Source organism: Onychomys torridus, chromosome 11 (genome assembly GCF_903995425.1).
Source record: "Onychomys torridus chromosome 11, mOncTor1.1, whole genome shotgun sequence".
NCBI classification, from domain to species: domain Eukaryota; kingdom Metazoa; phylum Chordata; class Mammalia; order Rodentia; family Cricetidae; genus Onychomys; species Onychomys torridus.
In genome coordinates this window covers 18,613,662-18,630,583 of record NC_050453.1, presented here as the reverse complement: position 1 = coordinate 18,630,583, position 16,922 = coordinate 18,613,662, and the positions used below count along the sequence as shown (strand labels likewise).

At 36.4% G+C, this 16,922-nt stretch overlaps 1 protein-coding gene across 7 annotated transcripts in view; it reads right to left on the bottom strand.

Moving 5' to 3' along the window:
• The window catches only part of Cep170 (centrosomal protein 170), a 95,812-nt gene that overhangs the window by 67,268 nt on the left and 11,622 nt on the right, over window positions 1-16,922 (bottom strand). For all 7 annotated transcript variants that reach the window (XM_036201781.1, XM_036201782.1, XM_036201783.1 and 4 more), the window contains exons 2-3: window positions 1,095-1,239; window positions 181-270 (exon numbers count right to left, since the gene is read on the bottom strand). In XM_036201781.1, coding sequence (XP_036057674.1) covers window positions 181-270; window positions 1,095-1,199 — 195 coding nt within the window. In that variant the 5' untranslated portion in view covers window positions 1,200-1,239. The remainder of the gene's footprint in view (window positions 1-180; window positions 271-1,094; window positions 1,240-16,922) is intronic.

Below are 16,922 nucleotides of genomic sequence, written 5' to 3'. Positions count from 1 at the left end.
GTTGAATTTCTTTCTTAATTACTTAGCTGCTTCTACATATGGCTTCAATTACAATGCACTGTTTAAGTATTTAAAAGGGAAAGACAAACAAAGAAAGGGGGAATGTAACAAAGAAGGAATACAACTTTATTAACATTAAACAAGTATTCAACCAAAGTAAAAACTATACAGTTAACTTACCCCATTAAGGCTGCCTAAATCTTTCACCAAATGTTCATCCATAGATGCATCATAATTGATTACTGCATGCTGCTTATCCACACTACGGGACTAAAAGGAAAAAGTTTAAGCTAATAACTACAAAAAAATACTAAAATAAATAACAAAAAAGATTTTTTCCTATATATACAATATTAATAGGCCAGATAATAAATATAGGAATAGATCAAAAAAGTAGATTAAATAAAATCTGTGTTATGATACAACATAAATTTGGTATCATTCCCTAAAAACATAAAAGTAACTAAATTTCCAAAATACTCTTTCCAATAAATCCACATTTTAATTCTGATTTTAAATGAACTGATTTTGGATGTATCAAACTACATAGTTTAAAAATTGTGAAACTGTTACACAGAAATCCAATAAATCCTTTTATATTTTACCTATCTTATTGTTAAGAAAATGTTATTTTGCAGGATTTCTTCCTTTAATATTGAATATAACACAAACTGCATCAGAAACCCAAAGACTTAGATGATAAAAAGAGACAAAATGAGGCATTCTCTGAGCAAATTTATTTTCACTTCAAATGTTAATTCTAAAACTGGAATTTTTAGAAACGAATTTCTCTATAAATATAGCTAAGTGTACCTATATATACATGTTCATCCCACAAGCGCACACATTTCTCTATTTTACCTTGCATTTTTCAAAATATAATCCTCAAAACACAGAACTTATTTACAGATAATACGAAGGTGAAAATTAATTAAACTGACACAGGGGTTAGGTGAGCCAGAAAATTGAAGTCTGAATTTTACAAAGTGTTATCTGCTATCTGACTGAATACTGTAACTCTGTAAAGGGGAAGACAGCTCTTGATGCCCAAGCTGAAGCTTAGAGCTTGCATACAAAGAAGGCTGACATGTTACCTGCAGCATGAGCTCACAGTCATCTCTTCCAACAAAAATCATTTCTCGTGGCAGCCTGTGGCGAGTGCCTCCACTGCTCACCAAAAACCAGGATGTTAAGCTCATTTCTGCTTAGCTTCTGAATCCTTAGCAAAGCTACATCATCCTGCAGATGAAGAAAAGCACATGAGAAACTCTTTCTTCAGTGTCTCGCCAGCATTCTTGTAAGTAGACCTAAAACAGAATTGCCTTCATCAGCATTTACACCCCAAATAAACCATATTCTCATCAGTACTGTAATCCAGAAACTCCACTAAAGAGTCCAGTTAAAAAAGAAAGAATTAAGGCAAATAAGTAGGAGGTCAATTAATAAATTTTTATTGTGTTTCTAAAAGGCTGCTAGACTCAATCTGTAATTTCCAAGTAAATACATCTAGTAGTATAACATAAAAAGCAGCTGCGTTGTACAAACACGTCTTACAGAAAATGTCTGAGAAAGAATGAAATGAGAAAGTAAATCTGATATCTAACTAGAATAACTCTAGAATTCAAAGACATTGCTTGTCTATCAAGTGTAGAGACACTGAATATCATTTCTACACTATAAAATTCCAATTCCTTTGTCCTCCCTCCCCTCCCTTCTCCCGGGACCTTGCTAAACAGATCAGGGTAGCCTTGAGATCAGACCATTCCTCTTGCTGCTGCCTCCTTAGTGCTGGGATTACAGGTATGAGCCACTACTTTTTTTTTTTTCAATATATTTTTCCTAGAGTAGCAATTCTTAAAACTTTTGGTTCTTAGGACTCTCTAGTACTAAAAAAAGGCCCCCAGGAGTACTTGTTTACATGGGTTATGGTATACCTGAAAAATTTGTATTTGTTTCACTTAAAAGAACAACAAGGAAATCTCACTTAAAATTACTAATATTTGAAGAAAGCTCCATTTCCTAATATCCCTCTCCAATGAGAAAAATAGCACTACTTAAAATATGGGTTATCTTTTAAACAACTGGATTAATAGAAAAATTTTCCTATCTTCTTGGATTTATTCTACCACCATAATTCTGAACTAAAAATATATGAAGGAAAGCTGTTTTTAGAGTGGGAAAAAAGGGTTTTATTTTAAGTCTTTTAACAATTTTGTTGGGAGTTTTTAAAGATACTACTAATACCTATACAAAGCCAAAGCTTCTTGCTTATATGCAATATGAGAACTCTGCATGAATCATGCACAAATTCATCTTCCACTCGAGTGGGCTTTTGTAACATCGTATATTGGTCTTTTAAAAACTATGGTTTTCAGAATTATGAAGACCTTCAAAATGCTTGACTCTTTCATTTACACTACTTTAAAACTCATTCATTAAATATTACCACCCATCTCAGCAGAAAAAATTTTAAAAGTAGGTTGCTACTAAGCTCACAGGAAGAATTTATTATCTCAAATTATGTCTTTGACACCTAAAATTTTATCACTGAAAAGAAAATCCTGTCACTTTTTCTTGAAGTTCATTTTGACAAATACTTAGCTTTACTTTAGCAGTCTGCCAATCACTGACATAAAAGTGATGTTTTATGAAAGCATGGGCCTAGTCAGTTTACAACTCACACAGTGACACAACTTATTTCTTGGAAACATCCACAATAGTCAGGCACAGAGTGAAACTGCTCTCTCTAGGTACTTTCCTCTAGTTCTGAGAACATTACAAAGGTATAAATTCAAGGTCAAGATTTAAGATAGTACCCACTGTTATTATTTTGTGAGGTATCTTAGTGAAGCTGGTGGATTTTTAAAACTTTTTAATTGCAGTTGTACAACAATGATGACTTCAGCTACCTCTGGTCCAGTCTGGTCCAGTGCCTGAATCTGTGCTACTGAGCTTAAGTTTAAAACAGTTGTTCCTGTGTCATGAGTACTAATAGAAATGCAACAAGAAAGGCAGAAAGTCCTTTGATATCATTAAAACATCTGGTCCCATGGACCCTTGAAAGGATTTCTTTCAGAAAGTCCTTTGATATCATTAAACATCATGGACCACCGAAAGTATTTCTTTCAGGAATCCCACAAGGCCTGTAGACTGAGATTTTAATTATTATTGTCCTATGGAATATATCAGTGTCAGGAACAAACTCAAACTCTGGAGTCAAACAGATCAGTGGGTAAGTCTGAATCCTGTTCTACTACTTTTACTCTGCATAGCCCTAGGCAAGGTATAAGTGTCATGCTCCTTAGTTTCCTCTCCTATACTTAAAGTCATGATACCACCTACTCAAGTTCATCTTGGGAATCCAAAGCATATTTTCATTTTTTCCTAAGATGTATACTATGCTACATTTGAATAGGAAATAAACTATAATGGAAGGAAGCATTCTACAATAAAATATATGCATACATTAAAGCAAACACTGTACAATGTTCTAGGGAAAATCTTGTTTATTATATGTTAAAAGTCACTGTCTTTGTTTTTTGTTACTGTGATAAAATATAAGACAAGCAATCTGGGCTTATAAGCTGCAGTGCATCATCAGAGGAAGCCAAGACAGGAACTCAAAGAAAGAAATTGGAGTCAGGAACTGAAGCAGAGGCCATATGCCATACTGGCTTGTTCAGCCTGCTTTTTTACACAATCCAGGACCACTTTCCCAGAGGTGGCCCACAATGGAATAGGCCCTCTGACATCAGTTACCAATCATGAAAATGCTGCACAGGCTTGCCTACAGGTTCTTAATTGAGGTGCCTCTTCTTAGGTGACCTTAGTTTGTGTAAAGTTGACAAACTAACCACCACAGTCATATACACATATATGACTCAGACAACGCTTACCAAAATAAGCAAGTAACTTTGTATATTTAAAACCATCAAGTTTTAATACTTTCTCAGCTTATTTAATCAGTTTGGTTGACTTAAGTGGTTTAAGTCTCCCAGTCCCCAACTATTCAATGCAGATGATCTTAGTCTTACATTCTTTCTGTCAAATTCTTTGTGTTTGGATTTCTTTCACTCCTTCAGAATACAGTCTCCATGGCCACGTCAACAGAGAACCAGAACTTAACTAAAGGAAAATCTTCTCTGGAAATATATTACATAATTTATATACTCCATTTACAACAAAGAACAATTTTAAAACACTGAATAGTAAATAGGTCAATAGTTACATACTTTTTAACGGGAACAAAAATGAAAACTACAGTATAACATATTCCAAAGAAATCAACTCAGCTTAAACAGCAATCTAAACCACAAGAACCAAACATGGACAAAAAGAACAACTTCTTAATGTAGAAAAATCAGTTTAAACAAGCATCATTCTTATTTTATAAAACAGCTTTTAACTCTCATCTGCTATAAGATAGTCTTTAAATATTTCTATAGCATGACATAATATAACTATGTAATATATGACAGTTGTATTTATGCAATTATTACAATTACATAAAATAATGTAGTTTAAACGGCTTTTAATAAATCTTATTTGTCTTTCTGTGAAGCTTAAAGTTAGAGAATACGCATGTTCTAAAACGAAACAAAAATATAATAATTCAATACACAGGATATTATATTCTTTTGTGGGCTAAGGCAATGGCCTTTATTTGCTAACTATCTTTTCTTCTGAGGACTATAATATAGCATAAGGCCACATTCTCTGTTTTTCTCTAAGTATCTCTAAGATAGATTTACTATCATTCCCCCAGGTACTCATTTCTTTTTTTTTCATATATATATATGGTACGTGTTGACAGGTTATATGACAAGAGAGCATGTAGAGATCAGAGGTTGATGCTGGGTTATCTTTCTTGATCAGTATTTTGTGAGGCAGGTTCTCTCACTGAACCTGGGAGTTTCCAGCTGGTTGAGCTAACTAGACTGCACCAGGGATCCCAGTCATGTACCTCCTAAGTCCTGGGATTATAGGTAGGTCATCCATGTGGGCTCTCAAGCAATTTCAAAATGGACAAGAGACACAGACATTTCTCAAAAGAAGACATGTAAGTGGCCAACAATAAATGCCATGGAAATGGAAGCCAAAACCAGAGTGAACTACCACCTGAATCCATTGAATAGGCACTGTCAAAACCCCAAAAAGATAACAAGTGCTGGTAGGACCTGTAGATGGAGATGTAAATTAGCATAGCTATTATGAAAAGCATTTATGCAGGTTCTTAAAATTTTTCACATTGAGTTACTGCACGGTGCTGCAGCCCCATTTACAAGTATATTTCTATACAAAGGACGTGGGATAGATAGGAGAAGCATTTGCATTCCCAAGTGTACTGCAGCACTAACCCCAACAGCCAAGAAACTAAACAATCCAAATGTCCACACACTCATGAAGGCAATATAGTTCAACTACAATAAAGCACGAAATTCTGGCATTCAATAGAGTACTGGTGGAAATAGAGGCTCTTCAGTTAAGTGAAATAAGCTAGGCACATAAAAGGAAGTATTATAAAATCTCACTGGTATGTACAATCTGAAAACATTGCTCTCATAGAAGTAGAAGATATAATGGTGGATACCAGAATCTAAGAATGGTCAGGAGAGGGGAAACGAGGAGAAAGTGGTTGATCAATAATCAACTATAGTTCAATGGAAGCAAGAAGCTCTAATATGCTATTGCATAAAGTGACTATAGATAATATAAATTCCAAAACACTAGAAGAAAAAAATCAATGTTGAGGAGACAAGTTCAACGCATTTGTGACTATAGATAATATAAATTCCAAAACACTAGAAGAAGAAAAAAATCAATGTTGAGGAGACAAGTTCAACTCATTTAAATGCTATACCAAGTATCTATGTATTAAACCATAAGATATATTTAAATATATACAACACACCTATTGAGAAGCCTACCAAATCCAGGGTTGCTAGGGAAAACAAATGAAAGAATCTTGCTTCAGGGAACTAAGTCCCAGAGAGAATGCTGTGCAGTTAGATGGAAACAGGAAGCTGTCCTTATTCTAAACTGGAATGAGGATATGAGATGATTTCACCTGTGCCAGCAGAAGGCCAAAACAAGAGTTTCTTCATCTCTAGCTCCGAGAACAACCTTTCACACACCATAAATGTTTGACAACCTTCTTCCCTTCTCTCCACCATTCTCCACCTGCATCTTCCCCTCACCCCTTTCTCTCTGTAAGAGATCAAATCTAATCTACTGCGGGTTCTACTTTTAATGAATGAAGGAGCAGTGGTGACTCGACCAGAAGTCTTGATGAGCAGGAAACCTGGAACTCTTTAGGGTCACCTAACTTCTGTTACCGAGTAAATCTCATCCTTACTTTCTATTTATGTTCCTCTTTAGCAAGCAATCTTTCAAGTTTATCTTGCCACATAGGACTTGGCTTTTCAGCAACTAGATGGCAAAGGTTTAACATTCAAACAGATGTAAACACTACCTAGCATCACAGTTACACTTTCACCTTCCTAGAACTATAAAAAGTTTTAAAATTGGATTTTCCTGTGGGATCAGTTCATCTCAGGATCCAATGGACTAGTATTTTAATACTTAAACTCTGAAACCTAAAAAGAGATCAATCAAAATCCCTCTGCAATTGTCAAGCAGAACACACAACTTACCTGCACTGTACATTCCAATAATTTATATTTTACTTTTGTTTATGTTAAAATCAAATGAAATGATAGTCCAAACTATTATAACATCTGGCAATCTAGCAGGCAGCTAAAGCAGTTCTAATAACAAAATTTATTATTTTATCATTATTATTTTGTGTGTTTTAGATGAGCCAGAAGTGGTGACACATGCCTTTAATACCAAAACTCCAGAGGCAGAGGCAGGCAGATCTCCGAGTTTAGGCCAGCCTGCTCTACACAGTTATACTCTCCCTCAAGAACAACCAACCAAAACAACACACAAGCAAGGCTTGAGAAAATGACAATGTGGGTAGAGGAAAAGCCCTTGAGGCCTCCTCAACTCTACGCAAAGACTCTTCCCAACTGAGGAAAGCTGGAAGTGGGAGAGGTGGTTTCCTCAGGGAGGAGCACACTGATTAGCTGTGCAGTGCCAAATAGCTCGAAAATATACAAGTAACACTACGGGAACTGAGAAGGTTATATTTAGGAATATAAATGCATATACAATTAATGAAAGAAGAGGCCATGAATTTGAAGGAGAGCAGGGAGAGGTATGTGGGAGGGTTTGGAAGAAAGAAGGAAAGGGAGAAATATAATCATTCTAATCTCAAAAATTAATAAAAGTAAAATAAATGATAAACAAATCCATACTTTAAAAATAAAATAATCTAAACTCAATTTCAGTAAAACATTCTCTCTCTCTCTCTCTCTCTCTCTCTCTCTCTCTCTCTCTCTCTCAAGATCGGGGCAGAAATTAATATATACAGACTAAAAGAATACGTCAATAAATCAAGTAGAGTTGGTTCTTTGAAAAACCGAACAAGCATGACAAACATTCTAGTCAAACTAACAAAAAAAAAAAAAGAGAGATCAAAGTCAATAAAAATTCAAGTAAAAAAGTTGTTACAACAGGCTCCAATGGATTTAAGAGAATCATAAGGTATTTATAAAATGTACATCTCAAATACCCAGGAAAACCAGAAGAAATAGATAAAATCCTAAACACACATGAGTTGGCCCAAGTTAAATCATCACACAATTGAGAGTGATTTTGAACAGCGTTCTGAAACTTCCACCTTGCCCCCTCAAGTGCTAAGATGTCAGGCATGTACCACCACACTGGGATTAAACCCAGGAACTCCTACATGCTAGGAAAGTACTCAACTCAAAGAGCTATATCCTCTTCCTATGCCGAACTTTCCCAAAAAGACTATAGCACAGGCTGCAATACCAAGAACTGACAAATGGATTGACAGCAAATTAAAAAGCGTCTAGGCAGCACAGGAAACTATTAGCAGAGTGAAGACATAAGTCCAAGAACAAAAGAAAACCTTTGCCAGTTACACTCGGAGCAGAAGAGTAATATCTAGAAAATACAAAGAACTGTAAAAAAATAAACACCAAAAGAACAAATCTTCCAATCAGGAAATGAATAATGAACTGAACAGAACACTGTAAAAAGAAAAATGGCCAATAAACATTTTTTTAAATGTTCAGCAATTAGTTTAGTCAACAGAGAAAAGCAAATTAAAATGACTGTTTAGATTCTATCTCACTCTAGTCAGAAAGACTGATCAAGAACAGTAATAAATGCTGGCAAGAATATGAAGAAAACCAAAACTTTACTTAGTGATGATGAAAGTATAAACTAATATAGCCACTAAAATCAGGGTGGTTTTCTAGAAAAATAAAAAATAAAAATAGCATATGGCTCAGCTACATCATTCCTAGGTACATACTCAAAGGACTTTCAAGTTTTACCCCAGAGATACTTGTGCATTCATTTTTACCGCTACACTATTAACAATCAACTAGGACGAGAAGCCAGCCTAGGTGTCCACTTGAAGCCAGCCTAGGTGTCCACTAACAGATGAATGGCAAAAAAAATGTAGTGCATATCTACAATGCAATTTTATTTACCATAAAAAATGAAGCCATGTTATTCACAAGAAAATGAATATAGCTGGAAATTAGTATATTAAAGAAAAAGTAACCAGGCAGTGGTGGCACACACATTTAATCCCAGTACTTGGGAGGCAGAGCCAGGCAGGTATCTGTGAGTTCAAGGCCATCCTGGTCTACAGAATGACATCTAGGACAGGCTCCAAAACTACACAGAGAAACCCTGTCTCGAAAAACCAAATAAAATAAAATAAAATAAAATAAAATAAAAATTTTCAAAAGAGAGAAAGTAACCCAGATTCAGAAAGAAAAACACCATGTTTGCTGTCAGATGTGGATTCTAGATTTTAATTTTGTTAGTGTCCATGTGCTCTTGAGACTGGGAAAGGGACTATGAAGGGGAGAGGAGTCTTTGGGGTAGGAGGAAAAATAGGTTATTAAAGTATTTGTTAAAAATGTGGAATGGGATCTAGGAGGTGGAGAAAGAGAAGGTGCAGAGGCTGGGGGAGGGGAGTAAAGGAAGATCAATGAAAAAAAGTATACATGAAAATGCCAGAGGGAAACCCATTACCATATTGTTATTAAAAAAATTTTTAAATGTTGTTTATAGTTACACGTAATTCAGATTGAGAACTGATGTCAAGAGGGGTCTGAGTGAAGTAAATTATTATAATGGAGTTTTGAGATGGACAATAGCATTGCCACAAAACTAGGAAATAGTGTATTGTGCAATCCATGCCAAAAAACTGACTTCTTTACAATATATACCTAGTGTATAATTAATGCATGCAATTACTTGAGCTAAGTCACATGTTAAGGAAAGTCCATCCTTATGCTCTGGAAATCAGCTGGCTGATTCACCACCAGATGGCTTCATATGGAATAATGTTCATCTTACCCTGCAATTTCTGCTCTTGCAGAGAAATAAATAGCTGGCTATCAGTCTTCAGAGCGGAAAGGGCTTTTCTCTAACCTTTTTATTTTAATAAAATATTATCATTTATCATGTGACAACATGCTATCAGGAGGTATGAGAGACAATGACCTCTAAAGGCCACTGACTCCCTGTTTGCAGAGTACATATTTTTTTTTCACTAATAAAACAAATGAAAATTTAAACAAAGGAAAAAATGATAAATGTCACCTTCCAAATTTGTCCTTTGACCATCAGTAAAACTCATAATTAAATAAATGTAAGAAGCCACTGTATGAACTAGCTTGTAAGACTTTATAACTTGTACTAGGTCACTCTCCCCTATCATGTCAAACATTTCAAAGAAACATGAAAAACTTTTAACTAAAGGTCCTGAGCTCAGGCTCTAACAGAAAATACATTTGAAATTAAACTCTTTGATTTTGATGTCATGTACTTGAAAATGGAAGAATTAGCTATAGCTTGATTTCACATATGGACTAAGGATCAAACAAAATGCCACTCAGGTTTCAAAAACAAATAGACACAGTTTTCTGTGACCCTGTAATATAAGAGAATAGCACTGATTAACCATTTACCATGTCCTGGACATTTTTCTAGGAATTTTATATGTAAGAAATGAACACATATTAGTATAAATATGTTGTCTTAACAAAATCCTGGTTTCCTTGAAAATGAATGCAAATATTATACATCAATTCCCAAGAATACTTCAGCATTACAGATATTTTTAAAAAAATTAACCCATTTTTCTTCATTTCCAATTTCTAAATATTACAGCTATAAGGAGAAAGTGGAGAATCAAGACAGAAAAAATATAGAAGCAAAGATAAAAAAAAATAGCTAACTAAACTAAAGCAGTTTCCCTGACAGTAGATGAGGAAACAAAGAAAACAACCCAGAGAAAAGGATGATGTAGCAGTTTAGGGTGGTACTCTTTTGGCTGGACGGTCAGACGACATAGCTCTGGGAAGTAACATAGACATACAACATTGAAAATTTCAACTCTGCTGTATAATTAACTTGAGCTGGGACAGATAATGAAAAATACTCTTGGGAAAACTTCATTTACTTTAAATTCCACCCTCATTTGTACAGTTCCTCACAAAAAAATAAATCTGCAGCTGTGCTGTTTTTGGATTCCTACCAAGATACTGACTCCACACTCATGTGAAAAAAAAAAAAAAAAAAAAAAGGTTTTTTTTGATGATTTTGGAATAAATGCTCCAAATTTTACCTTTACTATCTGCCAAATAAATCAAGGATTCTTCTTTAAAAGCAATTAAAATAACTACAGACCAAGAACAAATGTAATCTACAACTTACATTTGAAATACCATTAATGTTAAAAGGTCCTACTTCCCAATAAAAATTATGATGGCATTCCAAGTATCGAGCCTTCTGATGTATCTAACTTCACTATATATTTTCAAAAGAAAACGTCAATTTGATAAGAAAAGCTAGCAACTTAATAAACTTCTGTCATAAAATCACTTTTATTAAATCCTCAATGTCCTGCTAGAAAAATGCTACACCTTTGCATGACCGAGGTATTAAAAGTTCTTTCCAAGATTTCTGTGCTAGCTTATGAAAATGTAAAGTGTGATTTGCTTTTTTTTTAGAACCATGTAACATTTGTTAAACAGGTGGTTAGTGGCTACTATAGTTACTCAGCTCCACAAACAGAAATCACATGCTTATTTATATGAAGGAGGGCTTCGGTTAAGTATTTATTTTTATCTATAGTAGCAATATGGATAAGTTGATAATTTATATATAAAAGGAAATTTAGACCTAACCAAAAGAGGAGAAAGAGCTTTGTGCTTTCATTTCTAAAAGTAGCAGCAAAGAATTTACAAATAAATTAGTAAATTAGAAAACAAAAGAACTCTTATCTTTCAGCTAAATTCTGAATCATCTGTTAGTCTGTTCTTTCATAGATTAGACTGTATTCTTTTGGCTCTCCACCTTAAGGTGATTAGGCTCATCATTATCCAAGACTATGAGGTACCTATTTAAGAATTCACTGAAAACAGTACAATGTGATGATTTCTGAGAAGGTACAATAGAGATTTTGTTAAAAGGGATAATCCCCCAAACACACCCAGCACAAAATACTTGGATGTATTATTTCACTTGGACATCAACTTCCGTAATTTTGAGGCAGAAAACAGATGCTGAAGTAGATAAATGATTACTGGTATCAATAGTCAATACATAGCAACAATGTAAGTGTTCATGGGCCAATCAACAAATAAAATATGGTATACACAATTTTTTAAAGGAAGAGAATTCTGATGCCTGCTATGGTACAGATCAACCTCGAGGACAATGTGCTAAGTAAAATAAGTCATTCACAGAAAGGTAAGCACTATGTAATTTCAACTATAAGGGGTACTTTAAGTAGCAGAAATTGTAAAGACAGAGAGTAGTAGTTGTCAGGGCCTGGGGATGGGAATCACTGAAGGAGTTACTGGTTAATAGTTCTATATTTCAGTTTTATGGATGAATGGTGGTGATGGTTGTATAGTGTAGTGTATATTTACTAGATTTAAAAGCTTAAGATGGTAAATTGTAGATGTAACCATCTTGTTAAATAAGAAACACAGAGCCAACTGCAGCGTTAAAAGCCAAGAGGTCAGAGCAATAGCTGAGAGCTGAAAACCTTACCCTTCACTGCTGCTCTGTCTTTCCTCTCCACAAGAGGCCTACTTTGTGTGTCCTGTCTTTTATACAGACTTTCTATTCTGCCTTCTCATTGGTTGTAAACCCAGCCACATGACCTCCTCGTCATTGCCTGTCTGTACAGACCTCCAGGTCTTCTATGGTTGGTGTTGAGATTAAAGGCGTGTGTTGCCATGCTGGATGTATCCTTGAACACGTAAGAGATCCACCTAGCTCTGCCTCCCAAGTGCTGGGATTAAAGGCGTGCAACCACCACTGCCTAGCTTCTGCTATAGCTTGCTCTGACCCCAAGGCAACTTTATTAATATACAAATAAAATCACATTTCAGAACAAATAAAATATCACTATAGTAAATGGTATGAAATATGTCTCATCATAATTTTTACCTGGGGAAATGTTAGTTTCCCCCATTTCTCATGTGTGTGGTGTCGATGTGAGTGTACATGGGTGCACACACATTTCGTGGCCTGATGTTAGTACTGGGAATAATCTTCAATTGTTCTTTCACCTTATTTATTGAAGCAGGGTCTCAAATTTAAACCAAGAATTCACCAATATGGCTCCTTTGTAATCCCACCTCCAAGGGTTGAATTACAAGCAGACCTCCATACCCACCCAGCATTTATGGGGGTTTTAGGACTCTGAACTCCAGTCCTCATGCTTGCTCAGTTAAGTGCTTAAATCAGTGAGGTGATGGGGAAGTCGTTCTGTACTCTGTGAATATGTGTTGCTCTGATTGGTAGATAAATAAAGCTGTTTGGCCAATGGTGAGGCAGAAAAAGGTTAGGTGGAACATTCTAACTGGAGAGAGAGAGAGGAAGGAAAAAGACAGAGCAGGAGATACAGCTAGCCACTGCCAGGAGAAGCAAGATATAAAAATACTGGTAAGTCACAAGACACATGGCAAAATATAGGTTTACAGAAATGGGTTACTTTAAGACATAAGAGTTAGCTAGCAAGAAGCCTGCCATGGCCATAATTTAAAAATAATATAAGCCTGAGTGTGTTTATTTGGGTCTGAGCAGCTGTGGGGCCACAGGACCCAGCAGGACACAGGAAAACTTTCAGTTACAAATGGCACCAAAACATGGGGCAAGAGTTTCCTCCTAAAACCTGCAAAAGTTAAAAGAAAAAAAAAAAAAAAACCACATTCTAAAACAGAGCTAAAAACAGCTTTCTAGTTGTGTCTCTCAGGCAAACCGTGAGCTATAGTATGGTAAGTTCACAGAGGTGTATGGGCTTGAATGAAGCAGGGCGGATTCCGGATGCGGTACACAGAGGCGTCTCCAAGCCGCACAGTATGCTGTTTGGTGGGATATAGCTTTTGCTAGTACAAACAAAAAAGGGAGGGGGTGCGGAGAAGAGGGTTTTGGCCTACATGCTGCTTTAATGGAGGCATAGACCCACTGTTTGGTTGGTGGTATGCATGGCTCTCAGAGCTGGCAGTAAACGTACCATGGCCATGTTGAAAAGCTGAGGTGGGATGAGTCAGCAGCCAAGGTTGCTGCTTCTCTGTCCTAACCACTCTGCAGTTTAAAGCAATAGATTCACAATACAGATTCAGATGAAATAAACCCTAAACAGTTTACAATGTGTGTAAAATGTACGTAGGTTTGGAAGAGAGAAGAAAAGAAGACAGTTAAATAGTTTTAAAAAATAAGACGACAGTAAAAATAATATAAAAAATAAGCCACATAAAGATGGAAATCACACACAGAGTCTGGATTATACTGTCTTTGTGATTTTTAACTGCAGAAAGACATTGATTGTAAAGGCTGCTAAGTTGAACCAATACGTATATTTTAAAGATATCTTGATTTCAAAATCTATGTCTAAGGGATATGTTGCTTTGGAAAAGAGGTTCTGCTTTTGTTTCCACAGAAGATGGTAACTTATGGATTGCTTCCAAGCTAATATGGTTTTTTTAATCAAGGAAGACCCCCTGAAAAGTCTCCAGATGTTGCAACATCCAGAACAGCTTCAAGGCAACTGGCTCAGACAATGAAGCCTCACAGACTATTCCAGTCAGGACTTGACCAAAATTCTTAATTTTCTTAATATCCCCCTAAGACTACCAGCATCCTCTATCAGCAGGAAGTAGCCTAGAAAACTATGCCCACCTTCCCCAAAAATGGATTAAGGATGTTTTTCTTTGTTTAGATTGTTGGTTATTATTATTGGTCATAGTCAATATCTTTCTAAAGAAAAAAAAAGGGGATATGATATAGATATGATAGGATGAAAGGGTAGATTATTGAATCTACTTTTAAAGAACAACTTGTTTAAAAGTGTTTTACATTGCTATGGATTTTAGCTTATTGATACAAATTTAGAGTTGATTTTGTTATACTATATATGTATTTCTACTCTTGTTTAAGGTATTATGTTCATGTAACTCATTTAAATTGTAATGGATAATTAAGAAATACAGATTAGTTGAAACTGAGAAGCTTTTGTAGAGCAAAGGACATGGTCAACAAGACAAAGTGACAGCCTACAGAATGGGAAAAGGTCTTCACCAACCCCACATCTGACAGAGGGCTGATATCCAGAATATATAAAGAACTGAAGAAATTAGACATCAAAATGCCCAACAGTCCAATTAAGAAGTGGGGTATAAAACTAAACAGAGAATTCTCATCAGAGGAAGTTCAAATGGCTGAAAGACATTTAAGGAATTGCTCAACATTCCTAATCATCCAGGAAATGCAAATCAAAACGACTCTGAGATACCACCTTACACCTGTCAGAATGGCTAAGATCAAAAACACAGAAGACAGCTTATGCTGGAGAGGATGTGGAGCAAGGGGAACTCTCCTCCACTGCTGGTGGGAATGCAAGCTTGTACAGCTACTTTGGAAATCAATATGGCGCTTCTTTAGAAAATTGGGAATCCATCTCCCCCAAGACCCAGCTGTAGCACTCTAGGGCATATACCCAAGGAATACTCAATCATACCACAAGGGCATTTGCTCAGCTATGTTCATATCAGCATTGTTTGTAATAGCCAGAACCTGGAAACAACCTAGATGCCCTTCAACTGAAGAATGGATAAAGAAAATATGGTACATATACACAATGGAGTACTACTCAGCAGAGAAAAACAATGACATCATGAGGTTTGCAGGCAAATGGATAGATCTAGAAAAAATCATCCTGAGTGAGGTAACCCAGACTCATAAGGACAAACATGGTATGCACTCACTCATAGGATACTAGATATAAAACAAAGATGACTAGACTGCTACACAACTCCAGGGAGGCTACCTAGAAAAGGGACCCTAGGAAAGACACAGGGATCGCCCAATGACAGAGAAATGGATGAGATCTATATGAACAACCTGGACGACAGTGGGAGTAATGAAGGGCAAGGTTTAAGGGAAAGAAAGGTTAGGGGAGCAGGAGATCCCATCTGGATCAAGAACACAAAGGGAGAACAAGGAATAACAGACTGTGATAAATGAAGACCACATGAGAACAGGTATAGGCAGAGTGCTGGAGAGGGCCCCAGAAATCCACAATGATACATCCTTTGTAGACTGCTGGCAATGGTCGAGAGAAAGCCTGATCTGACCTAGTCTGGTGATCAGATGGCCAAACACCCTTACAGTTGTGCTGGAACTCTCATCCAATAACTGATGGAAGTGGATGCAGAGATCCTCAGCCAGGCCCCAGGTGGTGCTCCAGGTGTCCAATTGTCGAGAAAGAGGAGGGACTGTAAGAGCGTGAATTGTTGAGCCCAAGATTGGAAAAAGCACAGGGACAAATAGGCAAACGAATGGAAGCACATGAATTATGAACCAAAGGCTGTGGATCCCCCAGCTGGATCAGGCCCTCTGGATAACTGAGACAATTGAATAGCTTGAAATGTTTGGGAGGCATCCAGGCTGTGGGTCCGGGACCTGTCCTTAGTGCATGAGTTGGCTGTTTGGAACCTTGGGCTTACACAGGGACACTTTGGAAGTAGGGGACTAGACATGCCTGAACTGAATCCACCAAGTTTAAATGAATCCCCAGGGGAGTCTTGGCCCTGGAGGAGATGGGAATGGAGGGGAGGGGCTGGGGGAAAGGTGTGGGAGCGGGGGCGGGAGGGGGGAGGACAGGGGAACCCATGGCTGATGTGTAAAATTAAAACACAAATATAATAACAATAACAATAATAATAATAAATTTTAAAAAAAGAAATACAGATTAATAATTAGTCATCCATGATAATCAAACTTTTAGTCATGTTAGTTAAGTTTTCTAGGTATATACAGATACAATTCAATAGGTAGATAATCTTCAAACACTTCAAAGACCTATAGAATATGGCATTTAAACTGTTTTAAAAACTTAGACTTTACTTCAGAGAAAGATGGGCATTGAAGACACTGTAGATAGAGTTTATCTTCTTCTTGGCAAAAATAGCCATTTGGGCAGGAAACTGTTGTTGCCCAGACTGCTTGACAAAATGTTGTATCGACTGGACATGCAGGACACACAGGAAGGTGACCACTGAACTTTGCAAGGTAGGATGGTCCTTCAGGTTCCTGCTTCACAGAAAAAAAAACTGCCAGACATTCTACAGGACACAGGAAGAAGTGACTGAGAGATTCTAGACCTATGGGCTGAAGATGGATGCCCCAACATTACAGAGGAACTTTGGATGACTGTCCAGGCAGAACAGCTGTCTCTGTCATTCTAGATTTTTAGAAGTTGCTTACAATGCTCTTCTTGTTTACTTACATAA